At 44.8% G+C, this 14,440-nt stretch overlaps 1 protein-coding gene across 12 annotated transcripts in view; it reads right to left on the bottom strand.

The window, feature by feature from the left end:
- The window catches only part of BIN1 (bridging integrator 1), a 97,065-nt gene that overhangs the window by 19,917 nt on the left and 62,708 nt on the right, over positions 1-14,440 (bottom strand). For 5 of the 12 annotated variants that reach the window (XM_050339432.1, XM_050339434.1, XM_050339440.1 and 2 more), the window contains 4 exons: positions 13,692-13,767; positions 11,595-11,677; positions 8,859-8,909; positions 3,974-4,124 (listed from right to left, as the gene is read on the bottom strand). In XM_050339432.1, the coding sequence (XP_050195389.1) occupies positions 3,974-4,124; positions 8,859-8,909; positions 11,595-11,677; positions 13,692-13,767 (361 nt within the window). The remainder of the gene's footprint in view (positions 1-3,973; positions 4,125-8,858; positions 8,910-11,594; positions 11,678-13,691; positions 13,768-14,440) is intronic. The other 7 variants (XM_050339437.1, XM_050339442.1, XM_050339441.1 and 4 more) reach the window with 2 other exon arrangements.

The following is a 14,440-nucleotide window of genomic DNA, read 5'->3' as shown; positions in this document are numbered from 1 at the left end:
CACGGTCCAATCAACTCCACCTGAAGAGGGAGGGAGTGGGGGGTGAAGGGCTGTATTGAAACAAAACAAAATAAACAACCACACGCCTCCAGAGAAGGTTTGGCATCATTAGTTACACTTCAGCCATGGGCAAGTTTCCCTCTGCAGAGGAGAAGCGTAACACAATTAATATGCATTGACAGGACATGCATACATAATTAAAGCATGTGCAACCTTCAAAAGAACCACTGGGAAGGGAACAGATCAGTTACTGAGAACATGATCCAACAGAACAGGCCAGCACTGCCTCCCTTTGCTGTACTTACCATACCTACGGGAATGAGAGAAGAGGCTCAATTTGTCCTACTATGGGCAGGTGACCGTGAGGACAGGCTGATCTGCCCAGTACTGGCTCCCTGGTGCACTGATTATCAGTGTGCTGTAAGAAAGGTCTGAAGGAGCTCTTGATGGCATCTTAGCTTTAGACAAGAACATCTCAAACTGCCGAGAAGCCACGGCTGCTGTGAACCCAACTCTGCTCTCAGTTTCACCAGTGAGCACTGACACTAATGAAGTCATGTATTCCAAATGGAGATCCCAGGGAATGCATAAAACCATCTGACCCAGTAGCTCTAATACCTAATACCCACCATCACGCTAAAGACTCAGCCTGACACTGCATTCACAAGCCTGTGGAAGCTGTGGTAGACTCTCCCTAGATCAACCCATCCACATCCTTTTTATACTTTCCTGTGCTCAAAGCTTAATGATCATTTCTAGCTCAAATCAGACTTTGAGGAGCTGCTACTGTATTGAAACAAAGCAGCCATACAAGTTCCCAGCATCAAAGCAATGTTCAGCAGTGACAACACTTTCCATTTACAATGCAGTTTTACAGCTGCTTGATCTTCTCATCATACCTAGGATCCCAAGGCAGTAAGACTCAGAAACTTGGCAATGTGCACCCAGTCTATCAGCATCAAGCCCAGATCTGAAACACAGAAATCCATGGCTCCTAGTCCTGTGTTCACACTCCTCCAACTTATAACTGAGCTCTACAAGGCATTTATTTAGATTCCTAACAACATGCCTGCTTTTCTACAGGGTTAACCTACTTTAGGGAGAGTGAGTGTGTGTGAAAACACGCAATTTTCCCCTGTATAGCTAAGTAGGGGAAATAATAAAAATAATGTGTTCTTCCAACTTTTCACTGGTTGCAGAAGGTGGCGTGTCCATACTCCCTGAGGACAAACCCTTCCTGAAAAACCCCTGCTTGCAAGATGAGATCTGAAATTTCAGGGAAAAGCTATTCTCAGAACCGAGCCACCCTCTGCAGAAATGAAAGGCTCCAATTACTAACTCTAAAGTCAAAAATATCACAGCTCTTCTGCTATTTATTTCTCTAATATAGTTAGTCTCCTTCCTTCCAATGCATTAATGTTTTGGAGACGATCACTTCCACATTATCCAGCATTACCTCCAGTAGCAGTCTAAAATCACATTTCAAAGACAAGATGACTACATACTGATGTTGGGTTATACCCACAAATTAATCACTCACTAAAAGCTTTGTTACCTAGAATAAAGCAAATCATCTAAAATTTTTCTGCTGACTTGGATCCCCCAGAGCTTTACCTGTCAAAATTCAACATACTTGCACTGATTTCAAAAGTCTCATTAGAGCATTTCAGTGGTGTAACTGAGAGCAGATGTCTGACCTTTGAAGTTTCATGGACTCCCTGAAGTCCTGTGTCATCATCAAATTACTATGCAGAGAGCTGACAACATTCATTTCTTCCTAAAGACAGAAATAAACTGTTCTCAAGAATTAAAGGACAGTAAAAGAGGTTTGGGGTTTTTCTGTGGTATAGGGAACAGTTCAAAATTTAGTTAGCATTTATTTGGTCACTCCTGTTTTGCCATCTTTCTTTCCACAGCTTTGTTTGTGGTTTGTGTTAGTATTTCAGACGTGAAGAGGCCAGAGAATTGTTCTTGCTTTTTGCATTTTGGTCCATCCTCCTGCAGAGGGTGAGGTCCCCCAGCCTCCCTTGGAGGACTGTTGAACAAATCACTTACCCAGAGGTCAAAAGCAATAATACCTGTGAAGACTTCAGTATTAAAGTTGAACACTGTTGAGACAGCAGACACCTGTGTTTCCCAGCTGGCTGGCAAGCTGACACACTTTCTAGACTTTATCCATACAGACACCAGGCTTGGCTCTGAGTGTGAAACTCCTGCCCTTGTCTTCCCTCCCTCTGGAGCCAGCTACATCTCTTATCAGGTAGTGTGAATATGGAGTGGAGCTCTTGCTCTTCACTGTAGTGATGCCTGGGGGGATGAATTAAATATAGACTGGGAACGAGCTGCCAGGTGGTGGCAGCATTAGCTGTAAATACCATTTCAGTCTCGTCCTGAGGCCCATCCAAGGTTCGAGCAGGGCTGCACTGGAATATTCTGCTTGCTTGGCAAGGGATGCTTCTAGCCCCATTCCTGTGGGCAGGCAGGCAGCAAGTGAATAAGAAAGCACTTGCAGGCTGGCAAAAACAAAGGTTATCTGTGCTATTTAAAGGAAAGTGAAGAAGCCAAACTAATTAAGACAAGTCCACAGGCAGGGTGTGTGAAGTCTGCTGTGAACAGCTTAATAAATCTGTACAATTTCTTGTTCAAAATTTTAGTCAAGTTCTAGAAACCTCTGGTGGGGGTGGAGGGGGAATCAAAACCAAACCTACAACAGAAAGGTAATTGTGGATATACTATCTTCACCATACACACAGCCTACTCCAAGGTCCTAGCCAGGGTTGTGGTGAAGCCACTCTAGGCTGTGCAATGCTGAGCTCTACAGAGACCCTGGAGAAGTCCTGAAAAGACGCTGCCAGGCATCCACACATCTCACAGGGCTGGAACCTTTCGCCAATGCAAAAACACCCCCTTCCTGTCCCTGGATAATCACAAAAGTCAAAAATGCAGTGGAGAGAAAAATATTCTGGGAGGCTCTCCAGAAACAGGAGACAGCCTACCCCACAGGCTTGGATTTGGAATCATGCTGCTACATATGGCAACAGCAAAGAAGTTATGGATTGCACTCATCTCTTTTCAGAGGCAATAGGTTTTCCCATACCAGCTTGGCCAGAACCTCTCTCAGCTTTAGTTTTTCCTGGAAGACTACTCCCTAGTGTCCCACTTACTGAGATACAAAGATTGGGGCCAAACATAAATTTGGCCTAGTTACTACTTTTCCCTACTAAGCTTTTCTCCCACTCAGCAACAGAGGGACAGGAAGGGGAACTAAATGTTTTATTTTCCTTAAATCCCAAAGTCAAAAATATCATATGATATGCTGAGTAGCTACATCTACTGTTTTGAACATGCTGCTGGCTATCTCCTGTGTATGGAAAGACCTAACAAAGCCCATATAGAAGGCATCAGACTCCATATAATGGACAATCTTCTTCCTGTAACTCACGTAATTTCCTCATAGCATAAGAATACAACTCCTTTATTTTTAGCATAATATGTTATCTTGGTAGTAAAGTAAAACATCCAAAGTACAGATGTTCTCCTCATCAGTAATAAACTTTTTTATTTTAACCTTCTTCAGCTACAGAAGTTCTTGAGAAGAAATTGGACCATTGAATTCCACATGTTAATTAAATGTAAAGAACAAACTTCCTTGCCTAGCTACAACTCCATCCTCCCTGGATCCTTCTTGGCCATCATATCAGACAGCAAAATATATAACTGGGCCTTCACCCTGTAAAGCCATTCAGAGATACTCAGTTCTTCCCTATGTGATATAAAGATGACCAAGAAGCAACTCGAATTCTCAGGAACTTTCTCAGGAACCAGTGAAAGAGAACAAAAACCATGTCACATTCTGTGTTCTCAGTAGCAGGATGAGGTCCAAAAAAGCAACTGCTGGATGTCTTTGACTCACAGAGCTTGTGCCATCAGCGGTCATACTGTGGAGACATGGTCAATGTCATGGGGACACTACCTGAGATGGTGACTTTGGGATGCTTGCCCCAGGCGCTTCCAAAGTGGATGGTTCCAGCTCATGGTTGACAGTCTTGGTCTCAGGGCTGGTGATGGGAGATCCATCTGGTGGAGGTGAGGGGCTTTTATTTGCTTTCGCTGGGGTGCTGTCACTGAAGGAAGCAGAGAGAGAAAGGGAGAGAGAGGGAGAGAGAAGGAGAGAGAAAGAGAGAGAAGTCTGAGCCAGGCCTAGGAAGAGTTGTGCTAACCAGACCAGATCAGTGGCCTCCATTATCTCTTTGCTTCACTGCCCAGACACATAATGAAGATACTTGAAGCCTCAACAACCTTCTGAGAAGCATCTTTGCTGAGTCACTTGCAGTCCAACACACTGCAGCAGCATTACATTGCAGCAGGCTACTCACTAACTTCCTACAGAATTGATATACTTGCCTCAGACACAGAAAAACAAAACCCAAAACATCCAGGCATACTTATTTTTCTAGATTCTAACCTAAGTGCCTGACATTAAACCATAGCCTTTAATGCTGAGGAAACAGATGGGGAAAGGAGTTCTTTGCTGTTCATTTAAGTTCTACAGATTAGAATTTTTCTGTGTAGTGGGCTACTGACACCTGTATGGGTTCTGACTAATAGATTCATAATACCTGAATAAGGCTGTAACCACAGAACATCATTTGCCTCTACGTGGTACAAACTGGCTAAGCTAGAAGAGAGGCAAACTAGCCAGAGGTTTCACAGATCATTCCAGACAGCAAAGAAACAGTGAGGTTCCAGCTGCTAATAGAGATTTCTCTATTATGAAAAGTCTCCCCAGTTGGTCTTTATTCCAGGACTGTTTCTGACACACAGAGAGATTCTTCAGGGAATTAAGCTGCAAGAGGCATACGCCAATGGCATTTGTTGGTTCATAGCTTGGACAGATTTGGGCAGATTTTTCAAAGGAATGGCAAGAGGCACACGCCTTTCCCTAGAGGGGTGCCTTGGCTGGGTGTCAAGTCAGTGCTTCAAAGTACAGAATAATGAAAATTTAGCAAAATGTTGGTTACCAGAGAATTTCAGCAGGGATGAAGGTAAAACTGTTTTCTCAACCAAATTCTCAGGAACAGCTGAATCATCTTGGTTGAAATTCAGCCCCCAAAAATCAACTAATCAATATATCTCAAGTCATACAGAAGTACACACACTGGTGAGGGATATTTCAGCAGAAGTGGTTACACTTTGGCAAAACTATACCCAGCTGAAAACAGAATATCACAGCATGTTGCAAAAAGGGTGTGCAACCTCATCTAAAGTATGTGATATTTGCCTCCACTTATAAAGTCATACTTCTTGTAAAGTTGATGGCCTTGGGAGAGGCTGAAAGAAACAGATCCTTTCCTACAACTTGATATAAGAAATCCTGCCACAGGACCAGAACTAGAGCAATGCGGACTGGATTCTGAAGGGACATCAAGTAATTTATTTCTTTGCTCTGATTCAAGAAGGCTCAGAACTTCAGACATGTACATCCACTCATACTTGGATGCCTAAGTTATGCTGGTCATTGGCTAACATGCATGATGGCCTCATTCCTAAACATTTGTTTACAACTGGGGGACAGCAAAAGGAAGAAGGGATAGCAAGGCATTTCAACAAACCTCCCCTTCCAAGCAAGCATCTCACCCTGGTCAGCATTCCAGTTTTCAAGCTCCCCATCCCGTTCCCTCTTCATTCACTTCGCCCTCACCCATTCCCCCCACTTTCTCCCCATATCCACATCCCACACGCACATTTGCCCACAAAGCACTTGTTCTCAGGTCCACATGCAGGTTGGACACTTCTGATGACACTGATGCCAGCAGCACACCAACATGATGCAACAAACTCAATGACGTTCTCTGCCAGCAGCTCTCAACCAGGGGCACACACACCAAGGGAAAAAGAGGGAAATGAAAAGGAAAAAGAGAAGGGGACAGACTAAAGAACATGTAGGCCAAGCCTTGCAGCTCTTAGTCTGACTGGATATGCCTACAGTGCCCTTCCTCAAAGGTTCCCAGAAATCATTTCAATACAGTGGGTTGTGTGACGGATTCTGCAAAATTTACAAGGTTGTGCTACAGATTCAAAATAGTAACAGTTGGAGGGTGAAGGTAAGGAAGTCCTGATCTAAATGGGAGCAACCAGGAAACAGCAGGAAATGACAGAAAACATCCTCTGATGCTAGAGTGGTAGGGGATAGGGGGGAAACCACTTTACCTTCCCCAGAGCTGAAAGCACTTTGGAGAAGATGGGGGACAGAGTAATCTACACCTGACTGCCAGGACTCTCAAATGCCCAGACTACACTGGGAATACTGGGACTACTGGTTATCAGCTGGCCTACCAAGACAAGAGTAAACTTTTCCTTCTAGGGACTTAAAAAGGCCATTTCTCCCAGTGAGAAAGAAGTTTAGGCTTATTTTCTAAAGGTCATGAAACAGCTTTGTAGTGCCTTATTACTGGTGCCTGGCAATTACTTAATTTGGAGATATATTGGTAAAAGGCTCCCATGTGAGTCAGCCCTTGTAGGATGAGGGGAAGAAACTGGGCTGTAAGGGCCCCACACTAAAGATTTCATTAAGTCACTACTATTTACAGCTTGTTTGATGTGCTGGCCAATCCCCCTAGGAAAATGCCAGTGCTAATTTTGGCTGAGCCTTTTTCAGCCCCCCCGAGCAGCACCTTCATTCCTGCACTTGTTGCACGAATTTAGCCAGTGCAACCAGTGTCAAGAGAAACAGTCACCAAGATCTTCTGTCCTTCACATGTCCTCAGGGAGTACACACTGCCCACACAGAGTAAAGCCCTGTCTCCAAATAACTGCTTGCTTCAGGAAACACAGGAAAAAGCAAGAGTGTGGGGACTCTACCCCACTGACCAAAGTAAAAGCAAGCCAAAAAGACAAGGTCATTGCTCTGTGTTTTTCCTTCCCATGAGCAATTGGAAAGTGATGCCAAATCCAGGAATATCAGGTGAGGAAGGGAAGGCGGTGTCAACTTCCTTCTGCAAATAGAGAGCTAGGAACAGGGTCTAATGCAGTTACTCCAGCTGAAAGGAAAGTAAAAATCCCCCAGCCTCTTTTAGTGCTGCTTAGATCCCAGACCCTTCATGGGGCTGCTTCATTTGTTCTGGAAGAGCAGGGTAACATCTGCAGATGGGATTCCCATGCACTTGTAACAATCCTACATTAGAGGATGAAATCTACTTTCCAATATGGTAAAAACAGACCAGTTACCTCCTGCCAGGTTCTCAGGTTAAAAATAAAAAAAGGTTGGCATCTCAGCTAAGGTTCACACAGGGCCTTTTAGCCAAAAGTAATTCATTTTTTACCTTCCGCATACTGAAGAATTAAAAAAAAAAAAAAAGAAAGAAAAAAGAAAAGAAAATAGAGCACCTACATACCCTACATACCAAACCTATGCTGGCACAAAGGTACATTCTTTCTGCAGATAAAAGACTGACCAAGCCCCAGGCCTTTCTTCCCTGCACCAGGAATTGCACATTTCTCTGTGACCCCAGCAGCTACTCTGACAGCAGAAATCCCTAGAGCCCAGGTCAGGCACCTTAACTGCTGGGCCACTTTGATTTTATCAAGGCAGAGCAGGAGGACATTGTGGCTAGAGCTCATTGAGATGAGATTTATTAGCTCTCCTTCTGCTGTAGCATCCATCTGCTCTCAGTGACTGGAAATATTAGACTTCCTGCCTTGTGCAGGTACACCACCAGTCCAACCAAGGCCAGAGACAGACATCCAGAAAAGTATTTCAGTGAATCCTCCTTTTCCTGCAGTAGAAAACCTCAGAATAGTAACAACACAAGACATTGCTTCACTACTTTTCATTTGAGGATGTAAGTATCAAAAATCAGCTTCCCTTTGCAATTACCATTCTCCACTCTTCAACCTCCCACTTTACAAAGGATGCATGGCAGAGACAAAGAGAAGGGCATGACTTGCCCTAGGCAGCAGGAAGCCAGAATCAGAAAAGCAAGGATACCAATCCACCAGCACTTGCTTTTTTTGCTTGCAGGACACCATCTTGATAATTTAGGTTTTTTTCTTCCTGTAGGAGCCCCATGAAGGGAGTACCAACAAAAAGAGTAAAAACAAATGAAAATTAGAGGAATTATGCAGCAATTCCCACTTTGCTCCAGACTCTGCATCAGAGTCCTCAACCTATGGTAACTCTAGGCATTGTAGCAATCCAGTTAATCAATGCCATCATTGTCTTGAAAGGCAAGATGCAGGCATTAGTCTTTATACAAGACAACAGACTTCCTTTTCTTTCAGCCCTACACAAAATTTTAAATGGAGTGAGCAAGACAGTGAGGATCCTCAAGAACAGAGCAAGTAAGGAGCAAAGCTGGAAGTGTCCTTCTCCCACCTCATCATCCTCCCAGCTGCAACAGGTAGATAGGACAGAACTTATGAGTGTGAAAGACCTGTCTATTGGTCCTTCCTGGCCAGGCAGGAAATGAGAATACAGCATTTCAGACCTGTTCAAATGGGCAAACCCACTAGTTAAAGCTACAAGTGTTAAAATCCTAAAATTGATCATATTTCCCATGGAAAACACAGCACTGCATTTTCCATCACACAAAAACAACTGGACAGACAATGCCTGAGTTTTCACACTGCCTTCTTAGATAGGAAAAGAAGCAAGGATTCAAATCAGGCACACAAGCAGTTAATGGGATTATCCAGACACAGATCTCAGCAGGACCCAGCAGGCCATGAACACATCGTATCATGCAGAGAACCCCTCTCCCACCACAGGGTTAACACGTGCCAGGCTGTTAGAGTCCAGCAACAGCCTCTCCAGTTTTAGGAACTAAATCAAACACGTATCGAAATGCTGCTCTCCATACCGGTACCTGCTCATCTTTTTCCTCAGCCTGGCGAACAGTTTAGTTTTCTTTCTGTTGAGGATGGCACGCAAATCATTTCAGTTACAGGATGGCACAGTTAAACCAGGAAGCTTCCATGTACCCATTTATGTGGTGCCACAAAACTCATTGTAATTAAGATGACAAGATCTCTTCTCTCTCTCTCTCACACACACACACACACACACACACACTTCCCTTCATTCCTGGAAAGCTATGGCCTGGTTTGGAGAAAGTAGGAGAAGGGATTTTACACCTGTGAAAGATCTATATACATGTAAGTAAACTAGAATTTTCCCTGCACTTTGGAACATGGGGCCATGGAGCATATGGAGAAGAAGGAAAAGGAAACTGTATAGACCACCAAGAGTCCCATAAAAGTCCTTTTTTCACAGCTGCTCACTCTCTGCTGTGAATATTGCTGCAAAAGAAACAAGTTCCCATTCTCCTTTACTTATGTGATCTGCACAGTCTTATACATGGAACTTAATCATCAGCTTTCCTACCATGTTTTTTTCCAGTTTGTACGATCATACTAGGATAACGCTACAGAGCTCCTAGCTCTTTTAGGCATCTGAGCCCTGAATGTTCAAACTCTTTCAGAAACAAATCCCAAACCCATGCCTGAGGTTCCCAGAAATACACCAGCTGCTCTCTGCTACTGTGCTACACTGCCAGCATCAGATTTATCAACCACAGTAGTAGTTCTGTAAAGCCTCACACGAATGTCATAATGATGCGTATAGATAATTGTCTCTCTTCTCACACCTCCTCATTCATTTCCTGCCATTGTATCAATCTCCAATCCCCTTCCCGGTAGAAAAGGGTTAGGGAAGCATCTGCTCCTACTGCAGACCACAATAAGCGATTTCCTCCCACACACTCTCACTCCAGCCTTGTGCCACGACGAGAGGCCAGATGTGCAGCAGAGACAGAAGTGCCTCACAGCGTTTCCTGGTCACTGCAAAACATATTTACTACCTTGGCAAAACTTTGCTACCTCCTCATACAACACCCTGCTCCCCTGCTCTCAGGAGGAAGAGAGTTGCTCTGCGGCAGGTCTGGCACCTCAGCCAAGATGCAGCAAGATGAAGCAGCAGCACTCAGATTCCTCCCCACACAGGGACCCCTGTGCGTGCTCTGTTTCTGGTTGTGGTGCCATGTGGTCTCATAGCCAGACAAAGAGCACAAACTGCAGCTGAGACCTCTATTACAGTCCCAGATGAAGCCAGCAGTTTGTGGGGGTAGGAATCGTGAGGACAGGTAATTTGTTCACTGAAAGCTCTTTCAGGCCAGAAACTTCATGCCATAACAGCAATGAATATCTCTGGGCCAGACTGTCATTGCAGCCTGCAATTAGTTTGTCAAGGAAGAAAGAAAGGAGGAGGAAGGAGCTGGACAAAGCAATGGCTATAGCCTTTATCTGTCCTTTTAACTTATCCCCCTCCAAGGACCCTGGAGGATGTTACTAACAGACACAACGTGGTCCATGGCAGCAAGAGGATGGGCACCACAGCCTCCACACAAGGTTTCAGTCTGGTTGAGTTGGGGTGATCAACAGACACCCCATGCTAACTTGGGAAGAAGACATCATTTTCACAAGTAGCACTCCTACTAGCATTTCTGAAATCTGGTGTCAGCAATCCAAAATTCAAGGGTCAAATTCAACTCAAACTTTCTCTTTCTTTAGAGCTGGCAAACACCGCAGTCACTGGAGGAAGAAGGCACACAAGTCATCTATGCATGACTGCAACAGAAGGTTAAACTGGGAGGAGTGACAAGGGAGCACAGAGGTCTCAACAGCTGATCTACCCCTTCTGAATCAATGCACTCAGACCACAGCTTGCTCTTACTTCATGCTGACTTCACCTCCTCCCTCCATCAGTACACCAGTTGAGGACTTGGGCTGTGCTCCTGCTTGCCCAGCACACAGGATTAGCAGCAGCTGGAAGCCAGAGCCCAACGGTATTTCATCACTCACACACTTGGATGAGAGCCAGTCAGCCTAATCCAGAGCCCAACCTTTCCCTCCCTTCTCAGTGCTAGAGAATGTGCAGACTTGCACTTAACCATACAGGATAGGACCCAGCTGAGGAAAGAGAACTAAAGGCCCAGAGGACACTCAGTCCTTGCATACATGCAGATTGAAAGTGCCCTGAGGTCAGGAGGCCTCATATTAGTGAGGCTGCAACTCCTTCCTCAACACACAGAAAAGGAAATCGTCCACTTCAGCTGGGTACATAGGATGGGCATAAGGCTCTGGCAAAACGGTGATTCCAAGTTTGGAGGACCAAAAAGGAAGCTGGGGAACTAAATGAGCTCTTGGTGCTCAAGCTGTAGGTACATGGCAGAAGCTTTTGAGAGAAAGAACAGGATGGGTGCTGGGCAACTGGACCCAGAAGGAAGGGCAGCTCAGTAGCACATGTCACTGCATGGAATTAGACTTTAAAAAAGCAGAGCTGAGAATCAGTTGTCTACATATCAGCACCTAGTGAAAGTTTAGGCATCCAGATGCTAACCTAGAAAGGTAAGAGGTATTGTATTGTGCCACCCAGCGCTAAGTGCAATTGTGGACATGTTCTAGGAAGTCTCAGGAGGGCACTGGCAGGTAGTGAAATTACTTCCAATTGACAACATGGAAGTTTCAACACCCCTGGGTACAGACATCCCTGTCCCTCCTTCCCTGTTGAGGGAAAGACACCACCCACAGTTACTGACCTGGGCTGTGCTTTAACAGGGAAGGCATTGCCTGAGTACTGCTTGTCTAGACCCAGCAGGACATCATGAAGATTTTGGTTCAACTGCAAAATACAAAAACAAAAGAAAGAAAAGGAATGAGAAAAGAGCACAAGTGCCAGAAGAGAGTCTGGGCTGGCCTGCACAGACTGACCAAACACAGGCTTGTGCCCAGATATGTACACATATTCAGCTATCCCAAGAGGGAACAGCCCTAAATCTGTTTCCACTTCTCTGTGGGGTATGAAAGGCTATTGAACTGTTGAAGAGATGCTGATTCCTCATGGGAATGCTCTGTCTTGCTTGCAGATCATCCTCTTAGCTTCTCTATCACCTGGCCCTGGCAGTGTGCTGCCAGGTGCCACTGCAGAAGCAGGATGAATGTTTATCTAAGGGCCTATGTGCTAGAACTGAAGCTTCACTGTGGATTTGTAGCCAAAAGCTGTTCCTCAGACCTGCTTATCAAAGCTTGGGATATGGCCATCTCAGCTGTGAAGACAAAGGCAACTGAACTTCCAGTCAACAGCTTTAACTTCACAGTCTGCCTGGGCCACCTAGGTTTAGGCAGGACCTAGATATCTTTGCCGAGATTAGGGGTTAAATGCTCCCTGGCACCAAAGGCTGCAAGAGTCACTTCAGACACTCCTACTCTGAAACAGCCAATCCATAAATAAGATGAGACTCCAGATTCATCACTGGTAGGAGGAGGGATCCCATGCAATCAGTGTTGGAGGCATTTTGCAGGCAACACCAGCAGTTAATTGGATGCTGTAGCAATAAAAGGCAACAGATGTTTATTATGGAACAAAGCAAAAGCCCTGCTCTCATACAAAACTCCTCAAGAAAGAAAAATCCGGACTTCATATAAGAGAAGTCCTGTCTAACAAACATCTTTTCCATGTTTTGTTGGATGTAAGTTAACAGTAAGAAATAGATAATTATAAGAATCCTCCCTATTCTTAACATTAGTTCATCTCTCAGTGGAGAAGAGCAGGCTATTAATTGGAAAAGACCCCATAAAATGTCATTGGGGTTCAAAATTGATTCATTACGCCAAGTCAGAAGGGCCCCTGGCTGTTGGGAATTGAAGGACTATAATGTTTCCTGTTGCTTAGCAGCTGCCTTGTTGTCAGGATGACATTGGGGAGTGGAGTGAATATAAGGGTTTTCCAGCTGGGCTCTCAGTCCCTCCTCAAGATTAGTGAAACATTTACAGAGGGTGTGCAACTCCTAAAAGCAGCATACAGACCTAAGGAATTCAGGAGACTTCTCTAGCTTTTAATTGAAAGAACAAGAACATATTTGTAAATTATATTGGCAATGGAGGACTTTCCCACAGACTAGTCCTGAGGTCTCCTCTAGGTACTGGCACAGAGCACCAGGATCCAGCTTGCCACCACCAGCTTACAACACTGCTTACCACTGTGATTCCCAACTCAGGACAAATTGGTAGCCCATATAAGGGCCAGGCTAAGTACTCAAATGCCTTCTTTTGGGTCACAGGGCAGGAAAGAAACCAAAGCAGAGAGGTACTGCAGGGAAGTGCCTTCTTGAGGGACTTTAGTGAGGCAGGTCTCGGTCTTTACCCAACTTGCAGACTGGCAGATTTCCTCCTGTTTTCAACCCCACAGCTAGACTGGATGAGGGTACACAGCAACCTGCTACCAGGCAGCAGAGGAGGAGGAAAATAGATACCATGCTAAGTGTGCCAAGGCTATAGGTTACAGATCCACAATGGAGACAAACTAAAAAAGGTAGCAAGAGATAGGTCTGAGGGTGACTTCCGTCTCCTCTGTGGATCTGCAAACAAGCACTGTCAAGTGACACGCACTTCCCACTGCTGAAGGACCCTGCAGTGTCTTCCCTGTGCTCCATCCCTTTGAATTATTATGTCAGACAGCTCTGTCCAAAATAAAAAACTAAGGATTTATATTTTTCTCTGACTCAGGGCTGTTTTTTCCAGACAGTTTTTTGGTTGTTTTTTTGTTTTGTTTTTGGGGGATTTTTTGGTGGTAGTGGTGGTTGTTTTTTACTAGCAGTAAAGACAGGATAAGTAGGATAAACTGTTAGTTGCCTTACCTTGCTCATTTCTTTATGGAAGTTCTCCTCTAGGCCTGCTATACTCTGGAATGTGTTGACATAGAAACCAACACGACTGCCAAATGAAAAACAAGACAGAAGAACTTAATGGACACAATGCTCTCCCCACACTTTTCAATTCTGCCCCTTCTGCTACGTTCCACCCACCACTCCCACTCAAATCGAACTCTGTCAGGTCTTGGTACACGTGGGAAGAGAGGGGTTGCAGGAGAGTGTGAAGGGAGTAATGGAACAAAGGCTAGGTACAGGGCAAACATGTCCAAGGGGAGAAGAAGACTAGGAATGGGATCTCAATTTGTGTTGGCTAAAGGGAGAGGGGAAAAAAAAAAGGGTGGTAGTATAGGAAGATGGAAAAAGGATGGAGGCTGTGATGCAGACAGAGTATTGGGAAAGCTGAGGGAATTAGCAGGATGACAAATATTAATTCCCTCTGAAGTCCCTAAGCAACAAGGGAAGCAAACAAGCATGAACTGTTTGCTTCAGAGGCAAAAAGAATATGAAAACACAGGATAGACACAGAAAGCAATAGGGAAGCAGAAGCATCAGCTGTGTAGCAGGAGCCTGTGAACTTCCTGTGGCATCTTAAAATCTCAGCAGCTGTCTGTCACCCACTGGCCTCTAGCTAGCCTGCCAGCTGCCAACAGAGAGTGCTCTACCAGCACTCAGCTGAAGGAACAACAGCCAGAGGGAGATGGTCACCAAGGCCAGCAGCATCGTGGTTCTGCACA

Source organism: Myiozetetes cayanensis, unplaced genomic scaffold, assembly GCF_022539395.1.
Source record: "Myiozetetes cayanensis isolate MyiCay16 unplaced genomic scaffold, myiCay2020 scf9, whole genome shotgun sequence".
Lineage (NCBI taxonomy): Eukaryota > Metazoa > Chordata > Aves > Passeriformes > Tyrannidae > Myiozetetes > Myiozetetes cayanensis.
The sequence above is the reverse complement of the archived record's forward strand: the minus strand, read 5'-3'. Positions and strand labels throughout refer to the sequence as shown.